Genomic DNA, 20,745 nt, shown 5'->3' with positions numbered 1-20,745 from the left:
TATATATATATATATAGATTTTGTCCATGTCAGTGACCACAATTATATTTACAGAAATGAACAGAGGACTGTTTAGGATCCTCACACAGCATTAGACTTTATTTTTGCAAAGTATAGTCATCATTTTAGGAAAGACAATGGAGTGCTCAGCTTTTTTTTTTCTGGCATATTTTATTTCTTTTTAATTACTAATACTCTGCCTGAAACAGCCTAATTTTCTTGTTTGCTCTTTATCTCTAATTGTCTTTCTTTTTGTACATTAGGGAAGCAGCTAGCCCTCCTGGAGACTAATTCAGCTGTCAGGACTTGTGGATTTGACTTTGGAGGCAACATCATCATGTTTTCCACAGACAAGCAAATGGGTTATCAATGCTTTGTCAACTTCTTTGACTTACGGGATCCATCCCAGATTGGTGAGGATTTAGGACACACTAGGAGCCTGAGGAAAAATAGAAATGCTTGGAGTAATGTTAAAAATTCTTGTGTACAGCTTTTGATCGGAAATTAGGGATGCACCGATATATCGGCCGCCGAAACATATCGGCCGAAAATGGCACTTTTGGCATAATGCAGAAAGTGCCATGTTTCGGCCGATACATCAGCGCATCCCTGCTTTCTTTCCTCCCCGCTGGGCGCTGCTTTGTGTCCCAGTGGGGAAGAGAGAAAGTGTCACAGGCGGTCGGGCACTGCGGTAGCAGAGCGCTGTGAGCCGCCAGCGTCTCTCTTCCCACACCACTCAGCCGCCTATCACAGTCCGGCAGAGCGGTGTGTGGCCGGAGACAGGCAGCGATGTCACAGGAGGCTGGGCTCTCCTCTAACACCGCTCGCTCAGCCTCCTGTGACAGTGTGTCAGAGAGGAGAGCGGTACAAACACTCAGTGATCGCTGAGTGTTTGTACATAATTGAGGGTATGGTATGTTTACTATATCCTCAATTATGAATGAATGGGAAGTGATCTTCATCACCTCCTGTTCATTCATAGTTGTGGTTATAGTAAACATACAATGTTCTCTTTAAGTGTATTGGTTGGGAAATATTTGGCAGCTGAGTGCATAGTGTACAGTGCTGCCAAAGTAGGCTGCAGCACCTTACAGCGCCTATTGTACAGCTTCATTGTTAATTTGCTGTCTATGATGCCAGCACAGGTTCACTACAAAAAAAAAACAATAGTGAACGTATTTGTGAATAATAAAAACAAGTATTCTGATTACTAGAATATTATATGAATGCAATTTTTACATTGCGTAGCTGAGTGGTAAAGTGTATGCACCTCTAAAGAAATGGATAAGTTAGAATCATGATTTATCGCTCACTGTTACCTTAAAGCAGTAGATCACAAGGGGCAGAGTTGAATATCCCAACAACAATGTTGAACCACTGAAGATGCAGAGTGCTTTTGTAAAGCGTACTATAGCAGGTTTGGGGGCCCAGGAGCTGATAATTCTATTCCCAAGTTCAGAGCTGGACTGCGGCAGCCAGTGGTGACAGCACAGGTATCCACTCCACCACTGTTCTCAGCCGCAGCATCTTTTATAAAGTGGTAGCATGTCTGTAAGTTGTTTAACTTTGATAATGTTAGAATTTGTATAATGCCTGCGATATGTAACCTAGGAGTGTTATGCTTGAATGTTTTATATAAACCTAAATAAAGATATATTTCTACAATGTTGTCAGTGTTGCTCCGTATTTAGTTATTTATTTTGCGTTGACAGATGAAAATGAACCATACATGAAGATCAACTGCAGTGAGTCCAAAATTACTAGTGCAGTGTGGGGCCCGTTGGGTGAGAATGTCATCGCTGGCCATGAAAATGGGGAATTGAACCTGTACAGTGCGAAGGTGAGGCAAATGTATTATTCTTTGTTAAACCTCCTATCCTTCACTGCCAAGGAAGGTGACATCTTAGTCTCTATTTGGATTGTATTCACCATGGTGCTGTAAATGTTATTAGCTATGACACCAGACATTTAAGAGCTTAAATGTCCAGTTCAGAGCTGAAATAAGCACACTGGCAACCTTGACAGTTGGGATGCTCTAAAAGTAACAGTTTTAGTAGAAATTAGGTTGGTGGGTAAATATCTTTTTAAACACAAATCAATTTATTTAACACAGAATTTGTAGTATTAATCATTTTCTGGTCCAAATTGTAATACTTGCTCTTATTCCCCCACTACACTATAAAGTCTGCTTGGTATACATAATACAATGATTTATATTGTGCGGTGTCAACATATGCATGAACTACCAGATAGGCGCATAATACCTTTTCTTGAAGCTTGCTGCCTATGTTAATTCGAATTCACTTCAATTTCAAATTGCAGTTGAAGTTTCCATCTTGTGCTTGTTAGTGTTGAAAACAGTACACTGAGTTAGTGAAACAATCCCCCACAGTATAGAAAAGTTTCCTTATACCATGGATATATTTGAGAGGAAATTAAACTGGTTTTAATGTATTTATTTTCCAGTCTGGTGAGGTTGTCACCAATATCAAAGAACACTCAAAGCAGATCAATGATATTCAAGTTTCCAGGGATATGACCATGTTTGTCACAGCATCCAAGGATTGCAGTGCCAAGGTAAGGTCCTGCATATGGTTTTTGTTTCTTCTGGTTTTGTTCCATGTTCCTTGATTTTAATATTTCATTTAAAAGATCGTAATGAACTAGCCTACTGAAATAATGCATTTGCATAATAAAGGTAACCATTTGGCCAGGTAGGGCAAAGGAACAAGGTCGTTTTATTTATTTATGGGTTTTTTTTTTTTTTTTTTTGCAAAGTTGTGGTATATCTGAGTTTCTTCATTAGGGCCATGTCTTCATAATGTTAAAAGCCAGCCCTCTGATAACTGATGGGGAAATGGTGTGGGTGTTGCCATTGGCTTAGTTCAGCTCTAGTTGCTTGGCTTCATACTAGACAGAAAATATGTGGAGGGGCATTTTTTTATGGCAGCACAGAGCTGTAAACTGCTATCTCCCAGTGCTCCTATATATCGATATATGATACTAGGTCTATGAAATAGTAGGCAATACACTTCTACAGTTATAAAGTGTTGCATATGAACATTATTGAATTTTCTTGAAATCCCTTTGAGAACAAAGGGGGGCCCTCCTTAGTATTAGTATAGTGTTCCTAATAAGGTTTGGTGTGCGTGCGTATATACTTATTGAAATTTGTACTTGATCTGATTTTTTTGTTTTGTGCAACTGACTTTTATACTAATTTATTTAGAGACCAGAATAAATGGTGCAGTGCGTAGCCGCACACATTTCTAATGGAGCAAAATTTGTAGTTCTTGAACTGTGTTCTCTTTACAGTTGTTTGACAGCTCAACCTTGGAACATCAAAAGAGCTTTCGTACTGAGAGACCAGTAAACTCTGCAGCAGTGTCTCCAATATATGACCATGTAAGGGATTATTTATTTATTTTTCTTTACCTACTAATACAGGGGTCCGGAATTAATTTAGAAAGTTTTAAGTGTGGGTTATCCCATTTTCCCAACTGCATTCCTATAATAAACACTCAACATCCACACTTTCATGTAGGTGTGGAAGTAAGAGCTTTACATTTAAGTAATTTTTTTATAGTATTATGCTTTCCCAATTTCTGTTTGGTCTCTCTGGCATACTCTCCCCCACCATCTGCTTTATAAAGTAGGGTATACACAGGCAGATTTTCAAATATACACTTGTATGAAAAATCCCATCAGAACGTTTGATAACGCCATCAAAAACTTTAACATTCGAGTTTGGAATAAATGGAGTTTTCCGAATGGCAACCACATCCCCTGTTAGAATTTAAAATGTTACAACATGGTGCTTTATATTTTTTCGTCCCTGTGGTCAACATTGATCACCGATTTTCACCACATCAATAATTAGAAAGTCGAACGAAAGTTCCGAAATTAATTTCCTTTACTCAAATATTCTAACCATGTATACCTCACCCATGTATACTTCTGAGTTCTGACTCTTATCCACTGCAATCTCCTTTGAGAGAAATCTGGCACAGCAGCATTGTGGGTAGGGCAGTCCCCCACAGGCCCAGCATTAGCCAACTGAATGTGTTTTCAGGTAAAGCATATTTAGAAGAGGTAACTGGAATAGGCTGGTGGAAAGAAATCACATACTTTAGTGGGGACCTGGAATGTCTATGGCACTTGCATGCAGATAAGTGGTGGTGAGGACAATAAGGTGAAGCAGACATGTGAGATTTCCCTTTCCATTTGGGTTTAGGGCTCTTTCCACTGTTAACAGAGAATGAGACCAAAAAAAGCTGTGCTCCTATCTTTCCCCACCTGAGATACATAATAGTCAAAAGCAGGCCCTATCGGATTACTTTCATGCCTGATCCTCGGGTCTAGGAAATCACATGATGGACCTAATCAGTAAATAAAGAATATGAGCAACTAGCAGGAAACAGGGAAAAACAACTACCAGATAGAGACAGGAGCAAACTTACGGCCAGAGGAGCAGTAGGCTGCAGATAAATAGGAAGCCGCGAAAAAGAAAATCTGCACAGCTACCGCCAACCAGAGCCTACCACCCTGCAATGACACTCACCTAAGTAGGAGACACAGTGCAGGAAACAAGCACTCCCAGCAGCAGCTACCCCACAACCTCAGGCCCACCATAAGGTGGACAAAGAAAGCTCCACTTCCGCAGCCTCTGAGGAGACCATAAGATCAGACATTCCAGCATGTCATTCACAGAAGGTGCGGACCTGGAAACACCCTGCATTACAGGGTGATACACATGCACCAAGCAGAAGGGTGGATTCACACACAGGAGAGAGGACAGCAGGGAAGTTGGCTACCAAGAGTGAAACACCCAGGCCCAACAGAATACCTGTCTAAAATAAACCATCTGTTTAGGCTAGGTACTAATCGACCTGGCAAAAGGGCTTTCTAATAAAGAGATTTACCACTATCATGGAATCTGCCACCTAGGAGAGCATGCATCTAGGCAGGATAGGTAGGGAGGCCATATTTGCAACAGACACTTTGGAGTGTTGTCTGGAGCAAGACTAGAAAAAGAACACGGGGGGGGGGGGGGGTGCTGGGGACTAATTTATGCTATCCTGACGGATCAGAAGGGTAGGTATGAATTGATGAAAACATAGACCATCATTTGAAGGATATTTTACACATTTCATCCAGTCACCTGAATCTTCATCTTTTTAGATAAAAGCCATGTATTGCATAGCTCTTGTTCCATTTTAGGGGATTTTGCTTTTCCTAATTAGGTAGAGACCGATTCAAAGAAAAATCCCTATCAATTAGAGAATTTCTCTGATCTACCCCTCTCGCATAGTCTGTTCATGTGTCATCTCTTAATGACAGTCTCATCAGTGATATAATTCAGTAGTACTGTGAAGATATGTTTACTCCACTGCGTCCATTTTCACTGCACAGAGTGAAATTCTTTTCTATTAGCAATTTTAAAAAAATTAGGCTGAACTTAATAATCGGCTAACTAATCGATTTTGAAAATAATCGTTAGCTGCAGCTCTAGTTGGATTTAATAAAATGTAAAAAGTTGATGGTTGAGCCGTCATCTTATTCATTTTTTGCAGGTTGTTCTGGGAGGAGGACAGGAAGCTATGGATGTGACAACAACCTCAACCAGGATTGGTAAATTTGAAGCTAGGTGAGCAGAGCTTTTGAAGGGACAGATAGATCATTTTGCAAAAAGTCTCAGATGCTAATAGCTTTCTTTTACCAGGTTTTTCCATGTTGCTATCGAGGAGGAATTTGGAAGAGTGAAGGGCCATTTTGGACCCATCAACAGTTTAGCATTCCACCCAGATGGTAAAAGGTAAGAATACTTTGAATAAAGAATATCATTGTGTTGTGTAATACAGTTGTCATCAGTGGAGGGTGTTTCATAGGGATCATATCTCTGGCCATGTGCAGGTATCATCAATCTGGGCAGGGTGTTTATGGGACCTTTGTCTGGGAAAGAGGAGGTGCATGAGTGGCCTGGTCAGAAAGGAAGGGATGCTTGGTGTCTATATGTTTCATTTTGGAGGTGGTCAATGAGTGTAATATGGGGGCGGTGCCAGTCCAATGGATGGTCTATGAGCAACATCTGTTTGGGGGAGAGGGTGGCTGATGGTTGCCATGTCTCAAAGCTGAACTCTGATAATATACAGATATGCACATATGTGGTGCAGCTGCAGTATGCAGGAGCTGTGAAGGCACCACATTACCTAGGACAGTGCATAGAGAAAGATGTGGTGTAAATGAGTGACCTAAATCCATAATAAGTGCTGAGTACTTTCTGCTCGTAAAGTAAACCTATTGATTTATGCATGTGATCATCTTGGGCCTGTTCATATTGTGTTGAAGTGGGACTAGATTTTGGGGTACAAAATTCAGTAGCTGAAAAAGTCCATAGACGACAATGCTTTAAAAACCAAAATGCACATTGTAGAGTGAGGTTTGGAGCCACTCTCCCTTGCAGCCTTGACTGTTAAGCCAGTAGAGACAGTGGTTCATATTTTTTGTGGAGTTTAACGTTTACTAAATAACTGTGTGCAGGCAGGGAGAAAAACTGCTAAAGGATCTTTTCTGAAGTGGTCAGTAAGAGCAGCTCCTTCCTAGCCGATACTCTGTCATATTTGTTTATATGTTGTTTATTAATTTGACAATTTCTGTCTCCTTTTTTTTTACAGCTACAGCAGTGGTGGAGAGGATGGATACGTCAGAATACATTACTTTGATCAAAATTATTTTGACTTTGAGTTTGAATATTAAAATAGTGTCAGAATGGAAGCAGTTGGATGAAAAAATCTCTATTAATGTTTTCACTCAAGATTCACACATTTTCACAATTGAATATTTGGTGAAAATATTGATAACTAGACCCCTAAATCTTTTCATTTATTAAAGTTCTGTATAAATCATTCCTTGCTGTATCAGCGTTTTTCATAATTTCTCAATATATTGATTGCACAACCACCTACCAGCAAGTTCGGAGCATTCTGAATGTGTTGTTCAACTCAAATGTATATATGTCCCTGGAGTAGAATATACAATTTGGGTTAAAAATCTTAATGAGAAAAGCATTTATTAGTCTGAGCATGACTTTTAACTCATGATCACTTCTATTTATTGATGTCGATATGTTCAAACTTATTGAAATAAAAACATATTTGAATTTAGCAATCAAGTGACCTCAGATGACACACACATGTAAATGGTATAGAATGGATTAAATAACACCAAAACATTGACTTTGTTATGTGTCTTTTATTTACCGAATTTCTAGTTAATGCAAAACACTCAACAGTAGCTGAGGGGTTCTGCATGTTCTTTATAAAATATGACCATGCTAGAATGAGGTAGTAGGCGTGCAACAATCTATAGGTTATGCAAGGGTAACAGTGGCTCTGAAGATCCATGACTGTCAGCGTTTAAAAGATTTTGTATTGGGTACCACACAAAACCTATTAGGGTATGATCTTACTGCTTTGCATTTGCATGGGCCCTAAATGGCAGTTAACATTGACAAGATGGCTTCATAGTACCCTCTTACTGTATATCTAAACTCCAGAACAAAAATACAGAAATTTACTGGTTGATCCAATCAGAAATCTAGTGTCTTTGTAACGTCCGGTGAACTGAAATAGACAATGTTTCCTCCTCTTTTTTTTTAACCATCTTCTGTGAACTACTTTGTATGTGTATATATATATATATTTATATTAGAGGTGCACCGAAATGGAAATTTTAAAACCGAAATTAAAAAAATGGTCAGACCGATACCGAAAATGTTTTTATTTTTTTATACATTTTTAAAATATTTGTATTCATTTTTTATTAAATATTTTTACTTTTTAGCGGCTTTGGGGAGATAGTAGGGGTCTAAACAGACCTCTGATATTTCCCTTTTAAAATAGAAAGAGATTGAGGACATAAAGTCCCTGTTATCAATGAACAGGAATCCTCTATACTGAGTGTTCCTGTTCATTCATAACTTGAGAACATAGTATGTTTTACTATATCCACAATCATATATGAACAGGAGGTGATGTAGATCACTCCCATTCATTCATAATTGAAGATAGAGTAAACATACCATGTCCTCAATTATGTACAAACACTCAGCGATCACTGATCGCTGAGTGTTTGTACTGCTCTCTTCTCTGACATGCTGTCACAGGAGGCTGATCCGGGCGGTGTGGATTAGATGAGGTTTAATATTCCTCTATAAGGGACGGTTCACACCATCTCCAGTGCGTTCCTGCACGGTTAGTGGCCAGAACGCATTGAATGGTATAGTGGAAGCCTCCCTGCATTCTGGGGCAGGAGGCGGCGTGGTGGTGCCATTCAAGTCAATGGCACAGCAGACACACACCCCCCGCCCACAGTGCGATTGCCTACACCAGAATGCATGGGACAGCAATGCCTGCATTCTGGTCCAGTGCATTCACTATTTTTTGTGATCGCACTGGACCGGAACGCAGCCATTGCTGTGCCATGCGTTCCGGTGTGGCAGATTGCACTGCGGGCAGGTGTGTGTGTCTGTGGTGCCATTGACTTGAACGACACCGCCGTGCCCCCTCCCGCCCAGAACGCAGGAAGGCTTCTTCTATACGATCCAGTGTGTTCCGGACACTAACCATGCTGGAACGCAATGGAGATGGTGTGAACCGGCCCTAAAGACAGGAGTTTTTTAGCCATGTATGACTGGGTTTCAAAGTAAAGAAAAAAATTGTCTCATATTTGTAGAGAAATTAAACCTTTGTGATCGCATTACTACACTGCTGTGGGAAAAAATAAAATAAATAAATGGTAAACACAATCTGTTGTGAATATGTGAACTGTTCTTTTCCAGAAATGTCAGCATCATCATAGTGTTAATATAGAACTTTAAGAGGTGACTTCTTGGGGGTGATTTACTAACCTAAACACACGCACGCACCAGGTGCGTGTGATTTTTTTCACACAGCAAAACGTATTTATCAACCAAAAAGTCTCTAAAAGCATATTTCCACTAATGCCATATATGGAAAAATCATGCACATGATGCATATATAATGCTGCTTCACAGTTTAGACAAAAATGGTTAGCTCATGCATTTACATTCCTGCATTCATCAACGCAAGCAACACAACATATAGAGCTAATTTACACAACATCACCTTGCAATTCATGCTTGGCTTTGCACAACACACCTGCTGGGTGTGTACACACTACAAAGGTGTTTAGATTCCACCCATAGATCATGCTGGGAGGGAACACACTACAGAGGTGTATACATGTTCGTGGTGTGTTTATAAGGTTAGTAAATCAACCCCATTGGGTCTGAGAAAAAGTTCTATTTGTGCTCTTCACCTACAAGCTCCTGAATTCTTTGCCAGACCATTTCTTTGTGTTCTGCAGGCATTAAATAACGAAGGAAGAAACCTAAAGAGATATTGGAGAGTATAATTCAGTGCATGTAAAGAATATTTTCATAGAAAAGTTGCCATTCTGTTTTAGTTCTCACCTTCCCATGTGTGGATTAGATGAGGTTTAATATTCCTCTATAAGGGACGGTTCACACCATCTCCAGTGCGTTCCTGCACGGTTAGTGGCCAGAACGCATTGAATGGTATAGTGGAAGCCTCCCTGCATTCTGGGGCAGGAGGCGGCGTGGTGGTGCCATTCAAGTCAATGGCACAGCAGACACACACCCCCCGCCCACAGTGCGATTGCCTACACCAGAATGCATGGGACAGCAATGCCTGCATTCTGGTCCAGTGCATTCACTATTTTTTGTGATCGCACTGGACCGGAACGCAGCCATTGCTGTGCCATGCGTTCCGGTGTGGCAGATTGCACTGCGGGCAGGTGTGTGTGTCTGTGGTGCCATTGACTTGAACGACACCGCCGTGCCCCCTCCCGCCCAGAACGCAGGAAGGCTTCTTCTATACGATCCAGTGTGTTCCGGACACTAACCATGCTGGAACGCAATGGAGATGGTGTGAACCGGCCCTAAAGACAGGAGTTTTTTAGCCATGTATGACTGGGTTTCAAAGTAAAGAAAAAAATTGTCTCATATTTGTAGAGAAATTAAACCTTTGTGATCGCATTACTACACTGCTGTGGGAAAAAATAAAATAAATAAATGGTAAACACAATCTGTTGTGAATATGTGAACTGTTCTTTTCCAGAAATGTCAGCATCATCATAGTGTTAATATAGAACTTTAAGAGGTGACTTCTTGGGGGTGATTTACTAACCTAAACACACGCACGCACCAGGTGCGTGTGATTTTTTTCACACAGCAAAACGTATTTATCAACCAAAAAGTCTCTAAAAGCATATTTCCACTAATGCCATATATGGAAAAATCATGCACATGATGCATATATAATGCTGCTTCACAGTTTAGACAAAAATGGTTAGCTCATGCATTTACATTCCTGCATTCATCAACGCAAGCAACACAACATATAGAGCTAATTTACACAACATCACCTTGCAATTCATGCTTGGCTTTGCACAACACACCTGCTGGGTGTGTACACACTACAAAGGTGTTTAGATTCCACCCATAGATCATGCTGGGAGGGAACACACTACAGAGGTGTATACATGTTCGTGGTGTGTTTATAAGGTTAGTAAATCAACCCCATTGGGTCTGAGAAAAAGTTCTATTTGTGCTCTTCACCTACAAGCTCCTGAATTCTTTGCCAGACCATTTCTTTGTGTTCTGCAGGCATTAAATAACGAAGGAAGAAACCTAAAGAGATATTGGAGAGTATAATTCAGTGCATGTAAAGAATATTTTCATAGAAAAGTTGCCATTCTGTTTTAGTTCTCACCTTCCCACAGTTGTAAGCTTTGTGGTGCTACTGATGGCCAGATGACTAATGGGTTTTTGTCATAGATGGGATTCAGAAGGTTTTGCCTCACTGCAAAGTTATTGAGAAATCCCCAAAGGGAATGAGTCTGTTCTCGGACTTTATGTAGAGACCTGTTGAAAATAATGCTCATAATTAAAGATTGGCAAATCTCACCTTTTTTGGTGTATCATAACGTTTCACTTGTCCTGAACAGAAGTCTGTGTAGAGTGATATGTTCCTGTACCTAATGGTACAGTTCTTCAAAGATTAGTTAAATTGGTATTTACGTGTTTTTGTGTTTCCTTAAAAGAAAATACCAAATTTTTCGCTCCATAAGATGCACTTTTTTCCCCCCAAAAGGCGGGCAAAAATGTGTGTGTGTCTTATGGAGCGAATCCCTCTTGCCCGACGCCCAGGACATGCAGTTTCGGGCACCGGGCGAGTCGTTTTTTTGTACATTTAGCCCTCTTCCAGACAAGCAGAGCTAAATGTACAGTAGGAGCCGCTGCTCGTTTAATACAGTGGGTTCTAAACAGATCACTTGTATCAAATCGAGCAGCGGTGATCATGTCCAGGGCCTCCCTGCTGTGGTTTTCGGGGTCCCCCGCTCCTCTGGTGGACCCAAAACCATGGTATAGGAGCTCAACATAGAGCCCCTAGAGCAGCCGAAGCGCCCGTTCTTGGTCTGCTCTGTGTGATCGCTGAGACTGTGGAGCTGTAATCACAGCGCCACCTGTCTCAGCTGTCACAGAACCCTACCCTCCCTGCGTCCTATAGTCAGATGCGCCTTATGGAGCGCAAAATACGGTAAATGGATTTATCCAGATCGCAAACCAATCCCTCATCTTTGCTCCTCATATGACATAATGTCATGTGTGAACTTTGCTTTATAAATGGTTATGTAGAACTCTAAGCAGATATGAAATACACAAATGACTGCAGGTCTGTATTTATACCCGTTATGGATCATAGCAATTTTTACAATTCTGCTAAGGTGACAACTTTCAATACTTAAGATAACAAAGAAATACATATTTTTTAATAGGACAAATGAGGTGTTCTTTTGGTGATATTGCCTTCCAAACTTATGTTATTTCCTACACTATTGACAAAAAAATGTGTAAAAAAAGAAAAAAATAATACTTTCAAAAAAATTCCCTTTTTCCACATTGACCACTCTTGGTTTTAAAAAAAAATTGTTTTACTTTAGATAAAAAGTATAGCAGATAAAAATCAGCTTTCCTTCCCTGCTAGACTGGGATGTGCGTAAATCTCAGGACTGGATGGACAAAAAACTTTTTTTTATTTCTTTCTTGAGTTAGCCTATATTTAGATAACTAGAGATGGTGATTTATACGATTGCAAACTGTTGGAGCATCAACCATTTAATCCTTAGAAGCACTCAGTCATGGATATCACTATTTTCAAACCAATTTGAAGGTTTGGGAAGCTGAAACCATTATACCTTCATGTACCCTGAGTTTATCAGTGCTACCACTAAGTTTCACTATATATAAATAGTCATCTTGTACCTGAGTCATGTTTGACACTGTTGTAGTCATACAACTAACTGCTAGAGGGGGCATTCACACAGACAAAAAAGCTGAAAAAATTAATTGTTAAAAGCTTCAAGTGCCTGAAATTGGCCAAATTGTACATTTGTTTTATCTTTGAGGAAAACACAGATCATATATTTAGCAATGTCCCTGCAATTGCCGTACTTAATTTCCCTGCCTCATTCTGTGAATGTTTTTTACTCTGTATTTATACTCTGTATTCCCTTGCTGCAACAAGTTTGAAGAAAGGAAAAAAAAAGCTTGTATTTAGACACTTAGTACTGAACAAGCAAAGATCTTTCACAGACTCATTAGGGAGGAGCAGTTCTGTGGTCTGCTGTCTAAAGAACCATCACAGGAAATGGCATAACAAGTGAGATGATTGCTGGGTGCAAACCAGAAACATCCAAGAGATCTTGGTATTTCTAAATGCCTAAAACTGTGTCGTGATTATAAACTCCATTGTGCTTTAAATATTACATTTATTAGAGAAGACGGTTAAATACATTACAAAGCTTTGGTGCAGTTGGATGAGCTTTTTTTTCATCTGACCCAAGGCACCAACATCTTGTATTGTACTAATCTCTTCATATTCTTAGATCTCATTTATCGTAGATCAGTGCTGCGACAAGGTATTTTAGCACCCGATGCAAAAAGTCCAAAGTATGCCTGGAGGTATCAGAGGTATCCCCTGGATACTCCCCTCCAAGCGATTCATTTGTTATCCACCTTCAGGTTTTCTGCCTTCCTCTGATGCATTTATTGCCCTGTCAGGTGTACCTCATTCTTCCTACCTTAGTAATTTGGCAGCCTCCATGCCCATTTTATGGCACACATTTCTGGGAGCTGAAGGCAATTTCCCTCTCTCTCCAGCGTTGGACATGTCACCATCAAGGGTGGCCGAGGAGGGTCCAGTCCAACAATGTCACAGCTGCGGCATACATCAATCATCAGGGGTGAATCAGAAGTTACACTTAAAGAGAAGCGGATCTGATTATGGCCTGGTAAAAACGTCCGCCATGGACAATTGGCAGGCAGACTTTCTCATTAGTCAATGGCTGAATGCGAGGAATGGTCTCTGCATCCCGAGGTATTTCAGGCAATTTGCAAGCCTTGGCCATCCTTATCAGCTGCTGTTGGCGTATCCCCCTAGACGCCTTCTGGTGATGCCGTGGGATGCCAATCTGGTGCTTTTGTTTCTCCAGCTAGCTGCATTTTAACCTATCAGAGGTATCTCTATGAGGGATCTGTTAAAGTCCATGTGCCCATAGCACTCCTGACCGCCGATCCATAGTAAATGGATTTCAGAATGATGTTTGCTGAGTACAGATTGGGGAGCACTTTGTGAATAAGCATCTATGGTGTCGTTTTAAGGACTTCTGAAATTTTATACACAAGATTGTGGTTCTTGGAGAGTGGACTTCTTTTAACTACTGTTATATGTTATAAATTGGAAGTTTTTGTGATATTATTTATTGTATATTTTGTACATCACTGGAAATATATTGTGATTGGGGTGGGAGGGCAGTGCACTTTAAAATTTGTATAATGAATATGAGCCTTGGGAGGAGGTTTCCCCACTTTCCTGAAAAGCAGATGTGGTAGATAAAACGTAAAGGCACAATTGTGCTAAGTGGACTAAGGTTTTCTAAACATATTAATTCACTATCTGTCCTTACCCACCTTTCCTTTTCACTGTTGCACAAGAAAGTACCATACTCTGAACTGTATGCATGGGTTGCCAGCATGCACAAAAAACTCTCATTAAATTCCATTGCCCTAGGAAATTGCCTAGTAAGTTGCCAGCAGCAGTCCAGGAAAAGCAGGAAACTGGGTGACTCCTGTTGAGCGCGCTCCTGTGACCATCCAGATCGGGCGCAGCGTAGCTGGAATGGGTGTCCTGCCTGTAAGGAAGAAATGTGGTTGAACAATGTGTGGTATTTAAATGTAATGTTGTTTGAAGGTGTTAGTCTATAGTTTTGAACGGATAGGGGAGAGTTAGAGCTCTACATTTCTATTGTGGTGTCTCTTCTCACTTTCAGTCAGATGATACCCTGGGCAGTTCTATCAGATTTGCTGCTTCTGCCAAGTCCTGCTTTTATCAAGATGGCTGCCTCAAAACACACACATTGCACAACAAGACTAGTTATTTGCCCTCTGCCTGCTATTTATTTGGGCACAGCTTCCAGAGGGCAGTTGCTCTTTAATGTTTCCCCTCTTTGGAATGCATTTTCCATCTATTCCTATGGAGAATCCTCTAGGTAGCCAGTGACAACGCTTCAAGAACCTAGTGAATTCTTCAGTTGAACCTATGGAAAACACCACATGAAACAGGAAGCTGAAGAAAACATTTTTCTGGGTATCACTGGAAAATATGTCCAGTGGAGACAAAGACAACAATAAAAACAAATTAAAAGAGAATCTAACTATCCCCAAAACTATAAACAGTAGTTTGGATGGAATTCCACCCTAATGGATATATAATATGTGTGGAGTAAAGCCTATGTTACCTGTAGCCATTCACGTTCGATAAGGTCCTGGAAACCAGCCAAGGTACGACTGTCAGGGGATAGAATCAGTTGAGCAAGGGAAGTCACAAGCAGGGTGTTGTCAGTACCTTCCTCACCATGAACAAGTACACAGGTACCCACTCTGTAGAAAAATACATAATTCTTAGAAAATTTAGCACTAGCTAACCTTATAACATTCATTGGTGTTTCCTCTCCAAATACCGCAAAATGCATTTTATGGTCTCTGCAAATGAGAAATATGATTCCATGACATAGGGGATAAAGATATTCTCTGCATATAGCACCCTATCAATATGTCCTATCTATGTACTTATCATCTCAAGAAGTAGCCTTGCCTACCAATTTAACCCAGTATGACAACTTTAATATATTTTCATAAATAATAATAGCTGATTTTTTTCTAGTTATTTAGAAGCTTACAAGATCACTAGGAAACAATGATTGCCAATTTACAAATTGACACACATTAGGTTCTTAATGCAATAATCATAGTAAAATAAAAACAAGCAAATACAACCTGGGCAGTCTATTTAAAGCATGATTTATTTTTATTTTGCTATAATGACTGTACATGTAAACCCTGAGTTTTTATAGCATTAATGTATTGCTCATCTCTGTTCCTAAATTCAACTTTTTTATTTACCATAGCTACCACATGTTCGCACCTTATTTATGCCTTCACTATCTTATGCACCAACCACCTCACCTCTCTATACATTCAACAGCCAGACCTGCAGTGCTCAGAGCTTCTCTGACGTGGGTCATCCAATGTGAAGTCAGCAACCTGGAAAGCCATCGGTTTATTCCAAGACATGGTTCATAGCAAGCAGCAACAAGCCGTGTCAGGCTAATCTGCAGAGCACGTCCCCTAAAAATACAAAAACATATTTGTTTCAGACACAAGTTCCTCAGTAAGGAGATAATGTGAACAATTACTCTGCTCCTGGAGGACATAAATGGTCCGAAATTAATGCTGTTTAAGACTTAATTAAGGAGAAGTTATAAAAGCTACCAATCACTGGAAGTTCTCACTATATGCTACCTGGTTGATTCTTCCCTCTTCTCAATGGGGCGAAGGAAGAAACTGCTTATGGGCCAAATTAGTCTGTAATGCAAGTCACACTAGAAACATTGATGGATTCTGATGATGCAGCCAATGGGCAGATGTCTACTTGATCATCTTCTTGGGTAAGTGTCTGGACACCCTTTCACTCACCTTTCTAACGGACTGTAAAGCACCTTCCAGTTAGGGTACCTATCCTTGTTCTCAGTGCCACCTCCCATGCTTCGTGCTTGCCTGGAATCATGTTCACTGCGAATGTCGATGATAAAGCCACATAACTGCCCTGCTAGCGCAACATTCAGCAGTATCTCATCTTCTTCACACCTACGATGTGTTGGGCCAACCAGAGGCTGAGCAGAGCGCAACATAACCTAAAACACAGGGAAGAATATAAAGAAGTGGCAAAAACGACACTAGAGATGTTGTGTTCACGTATATTACTTGACCTCATCTTAAAAATGCTATTGAGTTTTGTTCACCAGTCAAAAACAAAGTCATGCAACTGGAAAGAGTGCAAAGAAGGGCAACTAAATTAGCATAACACAGAGGACTAGCATGTTTAAACGAACCTGAGATGAGGTAAGAAAATGGGTTGCTATGATGTTGTTTAAACATGGAAAGTATAAGAGATAGTAAGCTTGTCACCCAGTTCCAGGTCCCAGACAAAGACCAGTGGCATGTAGGACAGTGCATAGCGTGTAGGACAGTAGACTAGTACACTTTCAGGTAGGAATCGATCGAGTAGACGGCTGTAAAGTTTGCAAAGTTTTATGCTGGCATCTATTCTTCTGATCCTGAACTTTTTTTTCTTTTTTATGTTTTATGTTGCCATACACACCGATTCCAGTGTATGGAGCGTGTGAGTTTTATCTTATCTATTTTAATAACACCTTTTATGGGGTACACTATAGTTCCTTTTTATATTTTTCATATGTGATATACCATATTACACCTAAGGAAGGATGTGGAGGCATTGAGGAGTAGCATTAATCCCTTGATGGGAAAAAGAGCATTCGGCCTTATTAGTTATTAAGGTCCACTCTAAAGGGTTCATTTTGACAGTGCACGTGTGGATCACAGCTTTGCTTTTGCTGCACATTGAAATAAAAATTCAGTTTCATTGGAGTCACAGTGTAATTAAACATGAAAGATATAAAGGTCTAATTGAAACACACTTGGACTTTATTATAGAACATTGTTATCATTAATATTTGTTTTTGAATGCAATGTGGATGAAAATGTAATTTAATGTGGAGTTAAAATGTGGATAAGAAACAAAGACACAAAGGACACATTGAATGGGGAAACAGCGCTTTGTATTTTATTTTCAGTTTAGTATTGTTTACTGATATATTTATTTAAATTAACTTAAGTGGAAAATTACCATGATATCCAAAACCTTCTGGTTCAGTTTTATTGTTTATAGCCAGAGCCAACAGTGTCCTTGACAACCATTGATGCTGACAGCGGGCAGAGCCTGATGAGGATACCAATGGACCTTTTCTTTCAGGTCCACTCTGCTCCTGATTGATTGCAGGCAGCTGGCGAATTCCATAGCCAAAAAGCAGGCTGTCTATTTGCTATGGAATGCACCCACTGCCTGCTGTCAATCACAAAGGAGGCAGATCTGATGGGGAACTAGTCTCTCAGATTTTCCCATCAGGCTCCACCCACTGTCAGCACCAATAGCTGTTAAGAGGCTGTCAACTATGCAGCCAACAGCGTCTTAGTAACCAGTGACTGATCCAAGGCCCTATTCAGCTGCTGACTGGGAGATTCCCTAGTTGACAGCTGAATGGAAACAAAGAGGCGTAGATGCTAGCTAACATCATTACTTAAAGTTATATTAAAGCCTAACTTTTATTTTGAGTTTATCCTTTAAGGAGACCCTCCTTTGCTGGAGGCTGTTTATTTTATTCTTTAAAAGTTCCTAACTCGTCGATTTCTAGTGGCTCCCCGCAGCGCACTTCCCCCCGCCCCCTGCACGATGGTGCCACCATCGTTCTAATGGAGGCACCCGTGCACGCTCGTGCCCGCTCGTTTCCGCTGTGGCTGTGTGCGTCCATAGACACACACAGCCCTGTGGCAGGCCACGCCCCTTCCCTCTATGATTGATGGCAGAAGGATCCTGTGGCTCCTCTGCCATCAGTATCCTCCTCCCGCAACCCAGAAGTTCGGGAAATGGAGGATCTCTCCGGACCGGGGGCGGGGACGAGCGCTGCTAACAGGTAAGTGTGGAGGGGACTGGGACGGAGTGAGGTAGAAAAAAAGGTGCTGGGCCATTTTTACCCTAATGCAGAGAATGCATTAAGGTAAAAAACGCCCAGACCTTAATGCTACTTTAAATATGGGTAAGGATTTTGGTCAGTATCCCCGGGCTCCTTTTTACATTCAGTTACCAGCCAGTAATTGAACGGGGCTGAGAATGTGCAATTGGTTGCACGGTTGGTCTTTCTAATCTGTAAACTGGTGGTAATGCTTTTTGAATCTGTCACAGCAATAGCAACAGGTCCGTAAAGTGACATTAATGGATAATTCCGCCCCCACACACACTGGTTAGTGTAAGGACTTATCTTAAATCATGCCTTTTAATCCGATCATCTTATTCTTTAGTGTAGTTTTCAGATGTCCCTCCAGCGCTGGTGCGGGTCTCCGATCCAGCGCTGACTCCTCTGTCCTCCTCTACTCTGACGTCCCACGGAGTCTGTGTGGGTGCACGCTGCTCCATAAACTTACCTTGTGACTCTCCTCATTTCCTGGCCGAACATCTGAACTGCGCATGCGCCCGCCCCAAGATCCTTTGCGGCCGCCCGAGACTCTTCAGATGTTCCGTCGGGAGCGTGCGGCGAAGACACAGGTAAGTTTAAACCTGTTTGAAAAGGTTTGTTTTGTTTTTTTAAAGTTTTTGCATATATCTACTGCTTGCTAGCTCACAAACCTAATAACCCTTTAAAGTGGCAGTAATAAGAGCTACCTGAATTTGTTGGACTGCCATCAGAACTACAACTGAAACTGTTGCCAGGCTTTCATGAATTAGACGCAGGTTGTTATAAAGAGACCACACCACCAGAAAAGTGTTGTACATTCTTTAGTGAATTCCTCCTATAGTACTAAATAACCCAAAATAGTATGATAATGAGCATTAGATTGCAAGAATTGTATTATACTTCAAACCATCACATACTCAGTCATCCAAGATAATGAAAGAGAAAACAAGGAAAAATATAGAATTCCTGTCATCTAGAGATAAATGAGAATAACATTCTGTGTAACATACCGCTTTATTGCTTCGGTGGTAGTAACTAAGTATTGGAAACCTGTGTCCTTGCCTGAAAGCTGCAGCCTTCCTCAGAGAATCATCAGAACAGGATCCAGGCACAATAACCTTTTCTGGGTAACTAGGACAAAGTTTAAAACCCGCGTTCACATGACTCAATCTCCAAGAGTCTGTCTGGGGTGAAATACAGAAAAACATACTGTAAGTGGCCAATTCTTACTGTTTCAGCATGCAGGAAAGACTGAGACCATAATTTGTCACCTCAGCTTTTAGTTTGCTGTAAAATGTTTCCATGGTGTCCCTTGGCCATCCTTTACCCAGCTTGCATCCAGCAGGTCTAAAGAAAAATGGGTAGGTCAGGGTAACAGAATCCACCGAGGAGAGAGCCTGTGGATGTATATGCAGGTATAGTCAATAAATTTCAGCTGCAGATATCCTTTAAAGCAGTGGTTCTCAACTTGTGTAACCTCAGGACTCACATTTGTCCTCGGTCATTAAGTCGTGATCCAAGTCGTACTGCAATAGAACGCACGGCAGTGTGGGCTGCTGTGCTGTGCTGGAGCTCCATCCATATGTGCATTGCATGTACAGCTCTCATATGCACCTGTAGAGTAGCTGGGAGCCAGAATTTGATGTCACTCCAGTCCAGGCACCTCTACAGGACATGCAAAGGAACAATGCAGGTATGGATGGAGCTCCCTCGCGGCCATATCCCCAGCCCACCCCACCTCAAGTCGACATTTGGCTCCAGGCAGCATATTTTGAATGGCTGCTCAGTGTAAGAATGGACAGTCCTGCGCCTGGGGGAGGCTGAGTAGCCTCTCACCTAGAAAAGTGAGAGGCATATGGCGACCCACTGAACAAGTGGTCGCGACCCACTTTTGGGTCACGACCCACCACTTGAGAACCAAGGCTTTAAAGGAAACTTTTCATAAAGACTGCCATTGCTGACTTCTCTTTAGAAAGATGCCAGATGCCAGTTAATCTAGATGGAACTGATGGGCATAGGAAATAAGCATTTACTTCCTATGCTCCTCATCTCCATCTAGTGACCATAATGTGATATTACACTACATTTGACTTCCAAGCTTGAATAGAGGTGTGTGATTGTGTGTGGGGGGGGGGGGAGAGACTAAGAATGTTTGTTTTTGCCTCTATTGGCACAGAAAATGAATATTCACAGAGATTCACAGGTGAATGGCTTTGCAAATTGTTTATAAATAGACCCCTTTGAATCAATGACCTGGAACACATTTAACATAACCAGATAACTAGCTTTAGTTAGATCAGAAATGGAAGCCTCCCTCACCCTCTCATTAGAGGTTTACATTAAAGGGACATTAACCCTTTCGCTGCCAAGGACGTATGTCATACGGACCTACAAAAGTGCTTCCAGCTGGCCAGGTCAGTATGCCATACGGACCTGGCATTTACAGTTCTACTATAAGCTGATGGTCGCTTTAGCTAACATCAGCTTATAGTA

General features: G+C 41.0%; 2 protein-coding genes across 2 annotated transcripts in view; one reads left to right on the top strand and one right to left on the bottom strand.

Annotated features, from left to right (window-relative positions):
* Nucleotides 1–6,774, top strand: part of EIF3I (eukaryotic translation initiation factor 3 subunit I) — a 14,107-nt gene extending 7,333 nt beyond the window's left edge. Inside the window, exons 5-11 of the mRNA XM_018566547.1 lie at nt 264–413; nt 1,713–1,840; nt 2,467–2,577; nt 3,316–3,405; nt 5,574–5,647; nt 5,723–5,815; nt 6,675–6,774. Coding sequence (XP_018422049.1) covers nt 264–413; nt 1,713–1,840; nt 2,467–2,577; nt 3,316–3,405; nt 5,574–5,647; nt 5,723–5,815; nt 6,675–6,756 — 728 coding nt within the window. The 3' untranslated portion in view covers nt 6,757–6,774. The remainder of the gene's footprint in view (nt 1–263; nt 414–1,712; nt 1,841–2,466; nt 2,578–3,315; nt 3,406–5,573; nt 5,648–5,722; nt 5,816–6,674) is intronic.
* Nucleotides 6,775–10,638: 3,864 nt separating this feature from the next.
* The window catches only part of LOC108795322 (myotubularin-related protein 9-like), a 13,546-nt gene continuing 3,439 nt past the window's right edge, over nt 10,639–20,745 (bottom strand). Inside the window, exons 3-10 of the mRNA XM_018566551.1 lie at nt 19,524–19,649; nt 19,263–19,436; nt 16,139–16,356; nt 15,629–15,790; nt 14,902–15,043; nt 14,075–14,295; nt 10,815–10,966; nt 10,639–10,732 (exon numbers count right to left, since the gene is read on the bottom strand). Of these exons, the coding sequence (XP_018422053.1) occupies nt 10,644–10,732; nt 10,815–10,966; nt 14,075–14,295; nt 14,902–15,043; nt 15,629–15,790; nt 16,139–16,356; nt 19,263–19,436; nt 19,524–19,649 (1,284 nt within the window). The 3' untranslated portion in view covers nt 10,639–10,643. The remainder of the gene's footprint in view (nt 10,733–10,814; nt 10,967–14,074; nt 14,296–14,901; nt 15,044–15,628; nt 15,791–16,138; nt 16,357–19,262; nt 19,437–19,523; nt 19,650–20,745) is intronic.

The sequence above is a fragment of the Nanorana parkeri genome, unplaced genomic scaffold (genome assembly GCF_000935625.1).
Source record: "Nanorana parkeri isolate BGI_ZX_2015 unplaced genomic scaffold, ASM93562v1 scaffold959, whole genome shotgun sequence".
Lineage (NCBI taxonomy): Eukaryota > Metazoa > Chordata > Amphibia > Anura > Dicroglossidae > Nanorana > Nanorana parkeri.
This window is presented reverse-complemented; position numbering and strand designations above follow the sequence as displayed.